The sequence below is a fragment of the Caloenas nicobarica genome, chromosome 3 (assembly GCF_036013445.1).
Source record: "Caloenas nicobarica isolate bCalNic1 chromosome 3, bCalNic1.hap1, whole genome shotgun sequence".
NCBI classification, from domain to species: domain Eukaryota; kingdom Metazoa; phylum Chordata; class Aves; order Columbiformes; family Columbidae; genus Caloenas; species Caloenas nicobarica.
In genome coordinates, this window is record NC_088247.1 from 70,446,342 (window position 1) to 70,463,472 (window position 17,131).

At 40.0% G+C, this 17,131-nt stretch overlaps 1 protein-coding gene across 5 annotated transcripts; it reads left to right on the forward strand.

Annotated features, from left to right (window-relative positions):
* Positions 1-309: 309 nt before the first annotated feature.
* Positions 310-16,928, forward strand: FBXO30 (F-box protein 30). 5 transcript variants are annotated; one of them, XM_065632313.1, is made up of 6 exons: positions 462-552; positions 5,120-5,224; positions 7,325-7,497; positions 11,044-13,138; positions 14,009-14,141; positions 15,736-16,928. In XM_065632313.1, exons 4-6 carry the CDS (start codon positions 11,060-11,062, stop codon positions 15,753-15,755), a joined length of 2,232 nt encoding a protein of 743 aa, XP_065488385.1. In that variant the 5' UTR covers positions 462-552; positions 5,120-5,224; positions 7,325-7,497; positions 11,044-11,059; the 3' UTR covers positions 15,756-16,928. The 5 variants fall into 5 exon arrangements, with proteins under 5 accessions (XP_065488386.1, XP_065488385.1, XP_065488382.1 ...); XM_065632310.1 differs by having other exon boundaries at positions 14,009-16,928; XM_065632312.1 differs by lacking the exon at positions 462-552 and adding an exon at positions 964-1,147 and having other exon boundaries at positions 14,009-16,928.
* Positions 16,929-17,131: the final 203 nt, after the last annotated feature.

The following is a 17,131-nucleotide window of genomic DNA, read 5'->3' on the forward strand; positions in this document are numbered from 1 at the left end:
TGACAGTTGGACTCGGTTATCTTAAAGGTCTTTTCCAACCAAAATGACGCTAAGACGCTGTCATTCTACGAACAAACCCTGGGCACGGGGGCGCACGATCGCGCACGCGCGCGGGCAAGCCCGGCGGGACAGGCCAGCACCCGACATCCGGGCATTCCGCCCCCGCTCCGTGACCCCGCCCCTCCCGCCGAGGCGGACGCTCAGCCGCCGGGGAAGAAAAGCCGTGCTGGCGCCGCGCGTGCTCTAGCCCGTTGCCCCGCCCCTTCGGCAGGGCCGGGGAGGCCCGCGCCCGTCGCCCCGCCCCGCCCCGCGCGCTCGCTCGTCCTGGCGCGCGTGCCTGTCCGCGCGGCCGCGGGGGGCGTGGCCGGCAGCGGGGTCGCGCGGGAGCGGTGAGGCGAGGCCGGGCCAGGCCGGGAGAGGAGAGGAGAGGAGAGGAGAGGCGAGGCGAAGCGAGCGCCGCGGCGGCGAGAGCCCGGCGGGGGAAGGGGTGAGGCGCAGCGCAGTCTCCCGCGCCTCTTCCGCGCCCTCCTGCCTGCCGAGCGACGGGGACGGGTGAGCTGCAGCTGTCCGCGACCGGCGGGGCGAACCGGGGCCTGCGCCCCCGGCGGGGCTGCGACCCGCCCGTCCCGCTCCTGGCCGGCGGCGGCTGCCTGGCAGCCGGGTGGTAAACAAATGGCGGCCCGGCGGGAGCGAGAGCCCGGGGTCGCGGCGCGGCGGGGGTGTCCGGGGCCCAGCGCCGGCTCGGTTGCGGCTCCCCGCCGACTCTGACAGGTCCCGGCCGGGAGGCGGAGGAGGCCGCGGAGGGCTTGGTGTCCGTGCCTCCTCGGTGTCTGCCCCTCCCTGCCCGCTCCCGCAGGGCCCCAAGTGCTGAGTGTGTGCCGGTGGTACCGTGCCATCTAGGGTCGCCGGCGGCCGCCCCGCCCCCGCGCCTGGTCTCTCTGCAGGCCGGCGGCCGCCGGGAGCGGGCGGCGGTGGCGGAGCGAGCCCTGCCGCTTCCTCTCCCCGGGGCGCTGCCAGCGCTATCCGAGGTGTCGCGATAGCACGTGGGAAGGGCTGGGGCCGGGGTCTGCCTGGTGCCGTTGAGACTGCAGTCGGAGAATCTCCTTTCTGCATGGAAGGAGAGGGAAAGAGAGCAAATAATCCAGAGGTATTGCTGCAATTCTTCTCTAATCCTCCGTGTTCGTGCGTTTCAAGTAGCTGCGCTCAGAGCATGGAAGAGGTGGTGTTTTCCTTTTTTGTTGGCGATTATTGATGTGCATTGGAACCTCTTTTTCCTCCTGTCTGGAGGAAGGTTAAAGAAGGTTGCGCAGCTGTACTCCTGTAACCCCACAGGTTGGCTGTCCAGAGCGTATAGGGAGGTGACAGCAGCTTGTCGAACGGCACGCACATTGAAACAATTGTGTGGCCTCACTTCCAAAAGTTCTAGTGCTGCTGTTGTTTGCAGCAGGTCTTCTGAATTCTCCAGGGAGAGAACCTGTGGGCTGCAGAGACGGCTTTCTTTTGTTCTGTAAAGTTCTACTTGGATTTGGCTGAGGAGCTTTTCATAATCCTTGTTTCCCTTTTGCTGATTATGTTGTCAATGTGCCAAAATAAGTGTGTGTTAGCATACTGATCCAAAACTGGGCCTGTGCTGCTGTAGCAACAGCATCACCTTGCTTGTGCTGGCACTTTAGTCAAGAGATCTCCTTCTGCTTTTTTAGAGCTGGTGTGTAGTGCTTGATGGTTAAGCCACTGCCTTCTGCTGCATCTTAACAACATATACCTTAACTCGTGCTGTGATCTGGAGAGTTAAGGTTCATGCATCCCTGCTGATGAGGGTGTTAGTTATGCTTATTTATAATCTTCTTTCCACCCATCTCCCAAGAGTACAAAGACCTTTGGTTGGTAAACAAGTTAAATACCTAGAAGACTAAAAAATACACTGTCAACTTTAATCTGTCTTCCACTCTATATGCATGTAAATATCTGTGCTTAATTTCTCCATAGTGGTAAAGTTTCATCCAGAGAAGAAAGACTGAAAGGTTGAATGGGGTTGTACTGCAAGCTGAGACTTTTTGTGGTGTCTCTGCCTCATTCTTTTCCCAAGCTAGAAGGTGTTAGAGAACAAGAGAAGCCCAGCAGAATGGGCAAAGGCTATGCAAAAACAGCATCTTTGCTTCTTGAATGTTCTTTCTTTTGCACTAAATTCTTCTTTTACTCAATTAACTTCTTACATTTGGATTATATTTCCCTTACCTCCTACTTTGATGTTAGAAGTCTCATGGGCAAAAAAAGTGCTGAGTGCTGAATTTAACTAGCAATATCTGGTTGGAAACCTTCTGGGCAAGATTTCTGCACAGTTTTGGACAACCAAGTTTTTGACCTAGATCCTAGAGAGTCTTGTGGTACCTTTGTAAAGAAGAAAGCATATGGTTCTTAGTCTTCAAGTAAGCTCTTGTAGCTGCTGTGGCTTCAGCTTTGTAACAAACCTATGCTTTTTATTCAGTCCAATTGAACTAAAAATAACAAAATTTCCTTCATATAGACAGACCTATTTCTTTGGTGAGCTCTGTCTCAAGTGAGGCAAATGCTCTTTGCCTCTGGTGATGAGATCCAGTGTTATAGAGATGGATCATTCTACTGGTGACAATTCTCTTTCAGTTTCCTTATCTGCACAATAAGAATAAAGATGACTCAAGTATTTGTCGGTGAGATGGTTAGATTGTATAGGGAGTAAGTATTCCTGAACAGACCACAAATAAACAAGTATTTACGTTATTAAGTGAGGGTTACAGAGAAACCCTGTGTAAACTGTCCTAAGTGTCTGGGAACTATCTAGTCTCAACATTGAATGAAGGAAAAAGACTCAAAAAATCTTGTAATGTAAATTGGTCTAAAACAGGCCAAGAGAGTTAAAGTCACAGGCAAGCTCTAGATTCTGACTTACTTTGCAAGCTACTGTTTTTAATAGTTTTTGAGGTGACACTTGATGTCTTGTTTTAATTTGATTGTAATCTGTTAATGCTGCTTGAATCTAAAATACCCTGCAAACCCTTACAATCTAGAACATCTAATTGAGTAGACTATGCTCTTGTTTACCAAATGCCAAACATTGATCTAAGCTCTTAATATGAAATCATTATGAAAACCTGATGGTTTAAACTTGAGAATGAAAGGCACAGTGGGGTAAAATTCTAACTGGCATATTTGCAGCTTTTCGTATAAAACTTAAGATAGTGGTTCAGGTTGATGGTTGAGTAGTGATAATTGCCTCAGACTTGGTTACATAGGTGCCACAAGGTGGGTGGTGTTTGTTGAAGTTTAAGCTTTGTATTTATTTGCCTATTCAGAAACATCTCTAGTAGAAACTGTAGTTTTCTTAAAGTCCTGTGGGACATAGTAATTTGTTGGACTGACAAATTCATTGCAAATAGAATCTTTTTAGAGGTGTGCTTTATTGACATAGCTGTAATACTCTTACAAACCCTTGTTTTAGCTGAATCACTATTGTCATCAGCTATGGAATGTGCTTGGATGGGAATGTTCAGCTGGAGTCTTTGGGGAAAAAGTAATAGCATCAAGCCTGTTGACATTTGGAAAAGGCAGTGTAAAGGACATTAGAGATCAGAAACTGATGACTCATTGTACGTCCTAAAACCCTGCACAGAAGTGTAGTGCAGATCTTTGTGTTTTCCAGTTCTTAATTCAAGTTAAAAACATATTTAAAGAGCTGGTATATAACATGCTCATTAGGAGATACATTCCCAGCTTCCTGACATCGACTGTTTGAGATAAGTGAGCTTTTGTTTAGAAAATAGTGTGTCCTTTTGGTTTTTTTTTAACTGGATATTTTTTACTGTTTTCATTTGTTTTAAAACCAAACAGCTTGGAAAGGGAAAAAGGGTGACAGGTGCTGCAAAAAATGTCTTTCATTTGGTAAGAAAGTGAAATGCCTGCAAATAGAATAGGTTCAAATTGTTAGTACTGTCTCTATTCTTGTTCTCCTATTCTTTTTGCTCTACTTCTAATTTTTCAAAATATTTTAGGACAAACTCCATCTTTTCTATTTTTGTATTTTTTGGTGCAGTGGAGGGTCTGTTAAATTTTGTGTACTATCTGCTTTTGCTGTACAGTGGTCTGGCCATCTTCTACTAGCAGGGGTGTATTTTTAATAGAAAAAATAACCTTATATGTACAGAGCCCATAGCATCTGCATTTCAGTCTGAGATCTTGGGAGAGCAGTTGTATTCACTTTCCATTTACTTTAAAGTTATTTTCTTATTTTGCTATGGGAACTGATTGAACTTGTGTGCTAAGACCCGAAACAGTATGTTAACCATATTTTTGACGTGATCTCTGTAAATATACAGAGGTCAGGAATTCTGCAACATAATGTATGAATTAAAAATCCTCCTTCTTAAATAATATTTTTTCTGGCTTCTTTTGGGGGGGCTAAAACTACCTACTGTAGTACAGAGTGCATTATTTTATCTTGTAGTCCTTTTTTTCTGATTTCTGAGAAATGGTTTATTTTCTGTTTTTCTGAAGGGTTTGTGAGACAATATCTGGGGATGAGGATATCATTGTTCCTTTAAGTGTATCACCTTGGTTCCCCCTCTGTGATAATCTGTGGGTATGAACACACAGAAGAAGCAGCTTGTTATAGTAAAGAGCTTTTTAATATTAAGCAACTGCTTAATAAGTTCTCATGTCTGAAGACTGAACCTGGACAAATTTTAACTAGACTAAAATGCTTTGTAAAAGAACCAAACTTTTTTATTTTGTAGTTTTCCAGCTCTTGCAATCTTCAAGTTTGAATTTTCTCCTTAAGTGGTTCCTGGTGGGCCAAACCAAAGAATTAAGTGAAGTGGGTCAGAATAATAACTTTAAATAATCTCTTCTAGCCTTTAAATAGGTAACCATCTAGTGTGACTAACAGGTAGCAATACGCTAAAATGACAGAACTTAGATTGTGCTTGTTAAGTCTGTTAAATTTGTATTTTTCCATAAAACCTGCAAAATATTTAAACATTTGTAGCTCCAGAAAGTGTACGCACATGACCTTTTCAGAGGATTGTACATATGGAAAGCAATCTGTACACCTGAAATGAAACCTTACTTCTGATCTCATTTCTTGCAGAGCCTGCAGCAATCAAGGAGTCGCACTGAGTTCAAGTTCAGAAGTGCTTTACACATGAAATCTACTGGCTCTCTAGCTGATTCTGCCCTGTCACCATCTCAACAGGTAGAGTGCTTTTGTGCCTGAGCCATGCAGCAAGCATCGCTGTTCCTGGTGTGGTTGTCTTGTGTCAGTGTGTGGCCAAAGGCACATTGAGGCCTTTGGGATTCTTCTTTAGGGAATGTGTCAAGGAGATAAGAATGCATGGCAGAACTGTCACAAAAGTACTCTAAGGAAAAGCCTAGTAGTTTTGGTTTTGATTTTTAACACTCATAGAGTTTAATAGTGATAGAAGAAAGTGTTGTATTGTGCCACCAGAGCTTCTATTCTAAAATGGACAAAGCCAGACACATGGGGCATCACTGGAGAGTCCACTTCAGTCAAAGCAGTGTTTTGCTTTGGGTCATTTTCCCCTTGAATTCTTTTTTTTTTTTTGTGGCTGCAATGATTTGAGGAAATATCTCACTCAGTTCTCTGAATGGGAGGAAGATGGTTTGCCACTAGGGAGAAAGGAACTCCTGAAGCGTTACTCAAAAGAATGCAAAATACAGGTCAGCTCTTGTAATCAGGTGTTTGGGGCTGGAGGAGATGTGGAAAAGCTTTTCTTTGAGGCTGCCATAAAAAAGTTGCATTTCCTCATTATTCGAATGCTCACTGTTTTTGCTGTAGTTATAAATTTCTTCTTGTTTTGGTCTGGTTTGTTTTTGAGGTAGATAGTAACTTCATGCTTCTAAGATGAGTTAGTACATACTCCTTTGATGCTAGATCACTGATAAAACTAGACTCTTTCCAGAAGTATGTATCCCCCTGAGCTGTGTTTTTTCTTGCAATAAGAAGCCGTGCTTTGAGCCTGGCCTTTTGCTGCTTCTTTTGTGTATAACATAAATTGCTATAGACAGTGGTGATAATGGTAGAAGCAGCATACTCTTTGTATAGTAGTTTGGGCTTTAGTAATAGAAGCTCCTTCTCATGTGTTCAGTGATTAATAAAAAAATAATGTAGACTCATTCTAGTATATCCAATATGTGCAATCCCTACCAGGCAAGGAAGATGTTCTCTTCTTTGTTGTGGCTGAATTTCTGTTTGAGAATGCAATGAAAACTTATCTGGCCAAATGTTTTGAATATAGTTTTGACTTCTCTGATCTGCCTCATCTTCTACCCCTTCTTTTAATCACCTGTCACTTAAATCTCTCGCTTGGCTGTTTTTTCACTGAAAGTTTCTGCCTCGTATCAAACTTGTTAGCCACTTCTTTTAGCCAGAGACCTGGGTGAAAGATGGAAGATTCTTTTCTACGATCTCCAAAACAAAAGGGAACTTTTTTAGAATGACTTGCATATATTTGGTTGCTTGAGGGTGGATTTGGATGATGCTGAGAAGAGTTTAAACCTGTAGTACTGCTTGTGTCTCTATTCTTGTACTTCCTTGAACCAGCAATTTAAGAACCTATTGGCCTATTTAGTCAGATTTGATAGAGAGAAGAGTCTCAGATATAATTGAGTTCTAGAGGTTTGGTGAATAAAAGGTTGGCTGAGTAATGGAAGGTTCAAACAGCAGTAATAGTTGCTGTGATTTCCAATCTTATTGGCACCAAACAATTCGTGTATGGGAGAAGAAGGAAGCAGACTTTGCGTTTCATAATACTAAGTACAGCTCCTTATACTTTGTGTATAGAAGAAAGTGGGAGCTCTCACTTGCAACTGAAGTGCTGTGTGGTGACTGAAACCCTTATTATGCTATTTTAACGTTTGTCTTACAACAGCAACTAAAATCATGTGGCTGTAGCAGCTGGAATTTTAATCCTTTTAATTATGGCAGATTTTCAAAGCATGTTCTGGCTGATTTGGTCAGCTGACTGTATAGTATGTACAATAACATCAAGTGATTGCACAAATTCTGAAAGCAGTGGTCACCTCACTGGAACAGGATGTATTTTTAGGTTTCTCTGCTAGTAACAGTCAAGTGTGTGTACTTTAGCATCTCGCATGAACTGAAGCTGGTTGCTGACACTACACTATCAGAAAAGGACAGCTGTTCGTTCTTGCTATAGTCATTGATCTGACACTCTATATTCTCACCCAATCATGGCAAGGAACACAATGGGATATAAACACTGTAAATATTATTGGTACATGTTTCAGTGACAGGTGTTTGGTTTTTTTTCAGGTCGGCAATGGCACTCTTTGGTAGCCCTTTCAGTTTTCTGTATGAGGATAACTGAAAGGGCTTTGTTACCTGCAGCAAGAATCTTCTTTATCTCCCCTTAACGCAACAGTTTTTTCCTTCAAGAGGCATCGTCTGGGAAGAGGGTGGTGCTTGTTCTCAGTGTAGTACTAATGGTATGTTTGTTATGCTTCCTCAAAGGAAAATGATTCATACATGGATGCTTTTAATCAATGAATCAAAGAGGTGCTAAGTTATATGGTTAGCTTACCAAATGAAGCGAGTTGTGACCATTTGTTGATTAATGAATGTGCTAATTCTTGAGGACTTATCCATTCTTATCCATTTATTTCAGCAGTTTGATAGGGTCTTTTTTTTTTTCCTTTGCCCTTAGTTTGCAATTTGATAATTGAATTATATCAAAAGCCTTCACTAGTTTTAGCAGTCCAGGAGCTCATGACTGCCCGAAACAGTTGTTGAGTTTGAAGCCCAGGTATTAAAATCAAAAATGCAGAAAAATGACTTTACATGTATATAAAAGGACTTTGTAGTAAGCTATAAATAAAATGTGACATTCTGACTAAATTGAAGTTCTGCAGCGGGTGCTGTGAATTTAAGGCTTGTAAGCAGGACACAGAATTTTAGTGAATGTTCTGCTGATGGTCTACTGACATCCAAAGAGATGCTAAATTATATGTTTAGTTAAGGAGCCAATTTAAGAGAAATGGCAACTAATACCAAAACTTTTAGTGACCAATAAAATTTTTATTTATGGAAACTGAAAGCATAAGTTACTTCAGCTATTTAGTTGTTCACAGGCATAACTGTTTCTTTATGAAAACAATTGCGAACATTTGTTACAGAACTAAATTAGCATCTACCTACTGGTAAATCATGGTGTCTGGCTTTCATATACGGTCTGTTAGTGATTCTTGTTTTCACCAATTTTTGTCTCCTCCTTACTTCAAAATTTCATTTGCTTGTATGAAATCATTAAGTTTCAATTAATATTAGCTTATGTGTGAAAGGAGTAGAGGAGCCTGAGAAAGGCCAGTGTCATGATGCAACTCAGGTTTCACAATCTGACTTGTAAAGACCAAGATAGTGTGCTAGGGAGGAGAAGGTTTTACTGTCTTAATAGAATATTCTTCTGTGTAAGCTCACTTTGGCTATTTAAAGACAGTATTTAATGATGGTGGACTAATTTAGGATATGGTGCAGGCAAACGCGAGCTCAGTTTGGCTGCGTTCTGAGCTGTGTGCCCGCGGGCCAGCTGCGGCCTGTGCTAGCACAGCAGTGTGTGCTGCCTGGTGCACCTGCCCTCTGCTCTAGACGTGGCTCACTTCAGGCCATCTTAAAGCCAGCACAGTGCATAGCTTTTTGCAAAGTAGGTAAACTATTTTTTAAAAATTGTTTTTTTAAACATAATTGTTGGTAACTAATTAAATTTAAGCCTTACTGCTACCAGACTGCTTGTTTTATTGGGAGCAGGACTGTATTTAGATACATGCAGCAAGTGCTGGGCTCTGAGGGCTCTTGCATTATAAACTAGCAATTGTCTTTTTCAGGGCTATTTCCATTTTGTCTTAAGTGCTTCAAAATACATGCATAACCTGAGAGCTTCCTTTTGATCTCTGCTCACCTGTTGACTTGAGGAAAACTAGCATTTGGTTCCAGCATTGATGCAAAACTCTGAAATTTTCTTTTGTCTAGCAACAGGTAGGCTGCTGTATTTGGCAGGAATTACTTAGAGTGGGCTCTGCTGGAAGAACTAAAAATATCTCAGTCAAATAATTTTCTTTTTCATTCTTTATTAAACATGTTTTAGCTCTTTGCAGTAGATGCTATCTGACTTAATATGCAAGTTGAAAGCAGGTTGTGTGCCAGAAAGGTTCGCTGAAATGTTTAGCAAGTCAGTCAGTCACTGAGTTCAGCGACTGATGTGCTTGACAATTTGTTCAAAACTTTCTTGTTACTCAGTATATAAATACTAAGGTATGGTGGGAAAAATTCAGCTGTGTTTTGCCTGCTAAGTGTAGCACATATGCTGCTTTGTTAGAAGTGTTCAGGAGAGTGGGTGGCTAAAATATTTGAGTTATCCAAATTACGATGGATGGGGAGGATGAGGACTGATTGCTACTTAAAGTTGGCATGAATTTCAAAGCATTAAAAGAATACAAGTGAGTGAAGTGTCACACAGATTTCTGTTTAAATGCTTTAAATTATTTAAAGTGGAGTGTGTAAAAGGCAGTTTTGTTTCCCCTTCAGTTTGAACAAAAGGGAATAATACTAATTAATTTTATTTTTACGATTTAGAGTATTTTTAATTTAAGAAGTTCCGTGCATTAAAACAGAAGTGTTTAGTCTGAAGGCAGTGTGTGAGAGCACTTGTTAGCTAGTAGAATAAGATAAGGAACTATTTCTGTTGGTATTAAATTCTGTAAGCATTTTTTTTTTCAAGAAAATTGCTGGAGGATGAGGAGTGAAGAAAAGATGGAGCTGACCGATATATTTTTGACACAGTATTTTGAGATTTGGTTCTGTTGAAGTCATTCTCTGATGTCTGAACTGGAATCCCTCATGGTGTCACTTCTGAGAGGGAGTTTATCAGAGAATGGGAGGAGCTTGGTCACTTATGTGGGCCTGCACTGCTACTAGCGAGCAGTTCCAGAGGTTCTCGAAGTACGGTACAAAGTTTACTTTTTTTTTCTCTGTACCACAACAAAGAATTGAGTTTTTTGTTTGTATACTCTACTGTAAGACATTGACACAATTAATTTTATTTGCATTTTTATTGCTGTTTGGCCTTGTTGTATTGCCCTTACGCTTTGAACTGCTGGTACTGTAATCAGGACAGGCATGCATTAAAAAAAAAAATATTGTTTGTGGGTTGAACTGGAGGTATAGGTAGGAGCATGCTGGGTAGTAAAGTTTATGTAAAAGTTTTCAAAGAAGTAAAGGCACTTAATTAATGTGTAGTTTAATTGCTACCCTTATGCAACAGCAGCTGTAAAAATAAGGGAGGAGCTATAGGCTATAGATGAAGGAAAAGGGTGAAGAGCTCTTGTAAAGGACTGTTCTCTGTGAGAAGCATGGAGGGGGTCAGAATGGATGGGACAGGGGATTGAAATACATGCTGAGGGCTGTAGATTGCCTTGAACAGAGCTGCATGAAGAAGGTGTTAGGAGCCTAGGTTTTAGCAAGCAAGCTCAGAGAACAGGTTGCCTCTGTTTAATTTGGAGAACTGGATATGAGGATGAATCTGCTTTCTTTTATTTCATCTCCCTACTCTGTAGAGTTGTATGGTTTATGATTTTAGGTAGTAGGTCATGGTCAACAATCATATTTTTTCTTTTTTTTTTTTTTTTTGTCTTCTCATTGAATCGCTTATTTGCAATGGGCAGGGGAAAAGAGCTGTTCCAGAGGGAAGGTTTATACAACACGTTTACCTAAGTTGCATATGTTATACCTGGAGAATGCATAGACTGTCTTGAAATCTCATACAAATGTGTATCTTTAATTTTCAGGTGAACTTTTAAATACCATTTCTTTGAGATAAAATGTCACATACTTGTTCTCTTAAAATGGCTACTGATCAGTTCACATTGTGTTAACATTTATCGCTGTAGACATAGAGGATGCAAAACTGCAAATAATAGTTAGTAAATATTAACAATATTGAGTTAATATACCATGCTTTTGTCTCCTTTCTCTTCACTCAGAATTGGATTTGCAGTCATGGAGGAACTTCAACAACATTTACACTGTGTGAACTGTGTCAGCCGTCGTTGTATGACCAGACCAGAGCCTGGCATTTCCTGTGATTTGGTTGGCTGCCCATTGGTTTGTGGAGCAGTTTTTCACTCATGTAAAGCTGAAGAACATCGCATGTTATGTCCACTTGAAAGAGTGCCTTGTTTGAATAGTGGCTTTGGATGCCCCTTCATAGTAGCCCGAAATAAAATTGCTGATCATCTAGAAGTTTGTCCTGCAAGTGTGGTATGTTGTACCATGGAGTGGAATAGATGGCCAGTCAGTTATGCAGACCGAAAATCTTATGAAAATCTGAGTAAAGATGTTGATGAAGTGGAGCAGCTAGATATGGCTTTAGCCCTTCAAGACCAGCGCATGTTATTAGAGTCACTTAAAGTAGCAACTATGATGTCAAAAGCAGGTGATCAAATACCAGATTCCAGAGAGCAAACCTCTGTCAAATCAAGTGCCCCTGATACAGTGCATTCAAATGGTTTGATGCCTGTAGATGAAGAGTCCTATGGTGCACTTTATCAAGCTACTGTAGAAACGACAAGGAGTTTAGCTGCTGCTCTGGATATCCTGAACACTGCTACAAGGGACATAAATATGTTAAGTTCAAGGCTCTGCATTTCACCACATGAAATGAAAGAAGATCCTGAGATTAAAGAACAAGCTTCTAGTGGCATTATTCAGGATAAAAAGTCTGACCACGAGTATCCAGATGAAGATAACGTAGGAGCGGTTGGGGGAATTAACTGTGACAGCCTGAGTCAAAATTCACAAATGGAGCAAAATGGTTCTAGTGACATTTGTTATGATGTAGTGCAAAAACATGACTTAAATCTAAACCTCAGTAACTCCTCACTTTTGTGTAATGGCTTTCATGTAGAAAATGAATGTTCAAAGGTGTTGGACCAGAATGAAGATCTTGGTGTATCTAATTCAAAACCATCCGGTGTAGCAAATGGTGAATGTACTGCATCTCATGATGATGAAGCATTAGAGTCTTGCAGCTCCTACCCTGTAACACCACAACTTAAAGAAGTAATATCAGCTAATAACTTAGTTAATGGCAATGTTAATCATGTACTACTTCCCCATAATGCCAACGAAGAAGAAATGTTAGAGAGACAAGTGGAGCAAGAAAGATTGAGAAACATAGATGCATTTTCACTTTTACGGCATCGCTCATACAAATTCCTTGTTAACCATTATTGGTCTACACCAAAAGAAGACAAAGCTGTTGATACATCAGATTTGGAGATAACAGAAGATCCTATGGGTCTTCAGGGGATCGATCTAATCACTGCAGCTCTGTTGTTTTGCCTGGGAGACTCTCCTGGAGGTAGGGGGATATCAGAAAGTCGCACTGTCGATGTGTATCACGTTGACTTTGGGACCCAAACTTTTTCTCTCCCATCTGCTATACTGGCCACAAATACAATGGTGGGGGAAATAGCTTCAGCTTCTGCATGTGATCATGCCAACCCACAGCTCTCAAATCCAAGTCCATTCCAGACCCTTGGACTGGATTTGGTATTGGAATATGTGGCTAGATACCAAACAAAACAGCGTTCAATGTTTACATTTGTTTGTGGACAGTTGTTTAGGAGGAATGAATTTTCATCGCATTTTAAGAATGTGCATGGTGACATTCATGCTGGCCTTAATGGCTGGATGGAGCAGAGGTGTCCTTTGGCATATTATGGGTGCACATATTCTCAACGAAGGTTTTGTCCTTCAACACAAGGGGCAAAAATTATTCATGACCGCCACTTGCGGTCATTTGGAGTTCAGCCTTGTATATCCACAGCATTAGTAGAACCAGCAAAAAGCTGCATAATTGGACTACACAATGACCACCTGAGTAGTCTACCTTTTGAGGTTCTGCAGCACATTGCTAGTTTTCTAGATGGTTTTAGTTTATGTCAGCTTTCAAGAGTGTCACGTTTAATGAGAGATGTGTGTGGAAGCTTGCTTCAAGCACGTGGAATGGTGATACTGCTTTGGGAGAAGAGAAAGTATCCAGATGGAAGTTCTTCTTGGCAGATAAAAGAAAAGGTAAGTTATTTTTTTATTTTGAAGGTGAAAGGGAGAGTATCAGTTTGGTCTTTTTACCTTAATATTTTCCCTGATCACTATTGGTATTCCTATTTTTTTATATAATATCCCTTTAAGAAACAGGTTGTCATACAGAACAATAATTGGTGAAAATTGCTAGCAGCTTGGTTCAGACTTCTCCACACTTGAAGCAGAAGTTGAAGTAGTGTCTGTGTAGTTTGTACTTGGATGTAAATTTATTAACTTCTGTTTTTCCCAATATTTTAAAATATTAAAATGATTACTTCATTATTTGCTTTAATATCGATATTCCATGAAAGTGGGAAAATTGCCAAAGCAGCTTGCTTTTCTTGCTTTTATATGGTTTACAGCTATTTTAATTTTGGCTAATCTGTTGAGATCCTATCCATTGCCATGATATTGAGTGCCTTAAGTATGTAAATAATTCTTAAAATACATGGGTGATCTTTGTATAGTACAGTTTTCACCATTTCCCAGCCCTCTGCCTAGAACTGCAGAATATCTGCAGCAATCATTTGAAATTGCAGAAGTCGAACATTTCAGAAATGGACCATTGTGATGGGTCATGCAGTACTTCATCATTTAACTTCTGATTTCATCTGCTTTGTAGACGCAAAAAATATTGTGTGTCTTTCTTTCCAGTGTTCAGAGTTGACTTGTAATCTGAATTAACCTGGGACTGACTATACAAAATTTGACATTGTATGGTTTTGTCATGTTGATTTTTTAGCATGATTTATAGCAGACACAAAACATTGCCTGAAACTATTATAGCACAAACGTTTCATTTCCTGCTCTGAGTTTGGGTATCTTAAAACATTTTGAGCCTAAGTGCAACTTATTTTCTAGGTTTGGCGCTTCAGTACAGCCTTCTGTACTGTGAACGAGTGGAAGTTTGCTGACATCGTAAGCATGGCTGACCACTTGAAGAAATGTAGCTATAATGCCGTAGAGAGAAGAGAGGAGGCTGTTCCGCTGCCATGTATGTGTGTAACACGAGAACTCACTAAAGAAGGACGTTCACTGCGCTCTGTTTTGAAACCAGTACTTTAAATATTGCAGCCACTCCAATTGCACATACACTCAAGCACCTGATATAACCTCGGTAATATTACGTGACACTTTATTAATGTACTAAAGATACTTTCTAGCTAAATCTACTCTGTCACTGTGTATATAGGGTTTGAAGTGACATTTATTTTTTATAATACTGTTTAGCTGGAAAGTAATGAAAGTTGCCTTAATGTTTGAAAAATTCGGAACTTGCTGGACAGGGTAGTTTTATCTAACTTATATAATTTAAGAACGAAATCCTAAGGTGTGTCTTTTTTGATTTACTGGTGCCCATGTTGCTGTTGACTGATAACATTTCAAAAATGGCCTCTAAATGGTATGCACATTTAGATAGGAAACACTAAATTGTAGTGAGACAAAATCCTGACCAAATGTACTTTCTGTGTTTGGTCTATTTTTTTAACAAATTATACTCCAAATATTTGAAAGATAAGGAAGCATTCAAAACTTTATAGTGGATGTCTCAAACACAGCTTTTAAGCTCATCTTTTCTCATTAAGTCAGTGTTCTAGTGCTCTTCCTAGTTTACAGGTGATCTAGGATCAGCTTTTTAAAATTTTTTTTAGCAATTATCTAAGTGAACTCAGATTTACTGCAGCTTGATTTTTACTACAACTTTCTTTTGACATGTCAACAATGATTATTTTTCTTCTGGGCTATTAACAGTTACATCACTTTTGGGAGCAAAACTTTTAGAGCTAAAAACATGGAATACTGGTTTTTATTCTTGCACCTATAATTACATCGATATGAAATGTCTAAAATGTTTTTCCTTGTCCTGCAGTGGGCTGAGGGTTAAATTGCTTGAGCAGTCAGAAATTCAAAGTATGTGATGAACAGTTATGAATTTATAATGCAGCTAATGAAAGGGCTTTACTTGTTTTATGGGATTGTGAGATGTATTGTCTCCTTTTCTGTTAATTTGTCTATAAAAATGCTGCTTTTTTGAGGAGCATTTTAAATTACTGGTATGTATAGCATATGTATCATCTTCATAAGATGAGACATGATTTGCTAATTGCATAAGGAATATCAGAAATATATGTTCAACCACATCTGTTAAATGAACAACTCCAGTTTGCTTCCAGTCTTCCATAATAAAAAATCTTACAAAGCATTTGTGAACAGAGAATACATGCTATGAAAAATGGCCTGGTATAGCAAAACTGTAATAACTTGAACTGACTTTCCAACTTGTTTGTATCAATGTTGGTGTCTCTAGCCTGTTGCACTTAGCAACTGTGCCACAAAGCTAAAATAGAAACAGACCAGAGCTTGGAACAAAGAAATACAGTATGTATTTCCATTATAGGAAAAAATAAGAGATTAGTAAGGAGGAGATGTTTACAAAAATGGCTGAATTTATTACTCGTAATTTCTGTACGGGACACTTGTTTATGGCTAGTCTGGCTGCAGTTCACAGCTTTGGTATCTGTGCATTTCCCATTCTGGATCCAGTCCAGCTAAACATTCACTGCCTTTTTCTATCTTGAGTGCTACAGGTGCCCAGAAAAAAAATTAAATCTAGTTCTTCAGTGCCATGAGTTGAAATTACAAGAGCTCAACCAGAAGTTCTGCCTGGATCTTCAAAGGACATATTCTCTTTGCACACTTTTTCATTTTTTGTTTGGAGAGAGGAAAGGAGTAAACTGTCTACAGAAGTTAGCAATATTTGGAGTAATTCTTAGCTGTTACCACAGTTATGTGGAAAGGAGAATCTAGATTCATGTACAAATCTGACTATTCCAACTGGGGTTTAGGTAGGGATTTTAATGCGCACACACTCATGTTCTCTGAGTGCATTGAAATGCTCATTACCCACAAATTCTTCAGTACAAGGCAGGAGACAGACTTTCATCAGTTCTTGTCTTTTAGCTCTAATGGCTGCTTGCTGCTGCTCTCCAGTGTTTAAAACCAGTTGTGTGACTGAAAGGATCCTGAATGTTGAGGAGTTCATGCTTGCATTTATGGTTAAGTCTACTTTAAAACATCTGTCTTGGGTTCCTAGTATTTTTTTAGTGATGTGGTGGTTTTGGTACTGGGCATTCTTTGCAACTACCCAGAACTCTTGAGAAGTACAGAAGGCAGGCACGTGTCTTGGTCACTTCGGAAAAGAGGGTGGGTGCTCAGTTAGAGGAGTTGGTGTTGGTAGAATCTCGCTTGTAGCACAGTGCAGATCTACATATGAAGTATCATCAGTTGTTGATTTATTAAAATGAATTTTTTAAGTACTCGGTGTTCTTCTTAAGAAATAACACTTTCTCAATACATGCACTTTTGTTTTCAAATGTAGATACAGGCTTTTTTGTTAAATTAGTTTATTTTTTATGAGAATCCAGAGCTATTAAAATATCAATGTTGTAAACAAAATCTCTGCCTTGTAAACTGCTCCAAATGCAGGAATAGAAATAGTTAGGATGAAAACTTTTTTTTTACACTGCTATGCAGTTTGTAAAACATCTATGGTGTATAGTCAGTCTATCAAAATGTGGCTTGTTCACATTTGCCCTTGAATTTTAAAAATGTTGTATCCTGTTCCTGGTACATCTTCCTTACAGCATATATAGACAGCTGTTGCAGTCTTTCTTTTACTTGATACCACATTGCTACTTTGTTTAAAATATTATGTTTTCAATCGTTATGCAATATTTTTTTGCAATGTCTGTCGAAATCCTAATAAAACTTTTGGAGTTTCTCTTTTAGTGTGATTGTACTTTTTTAAAAGCTTATCACTAGCCTTCTGGTGTTCACACATGGTGCTCAATGTCTGCCTATAGGATTCCAGTAAGTACTCAAAAAATCAAGTTACATAAAGGAATCTGTTTACAAACATTTAAACATCGCATAATTTGGAAGCGATTAATATGTATTCACATTCATTTCAGTATGAAGATAGGT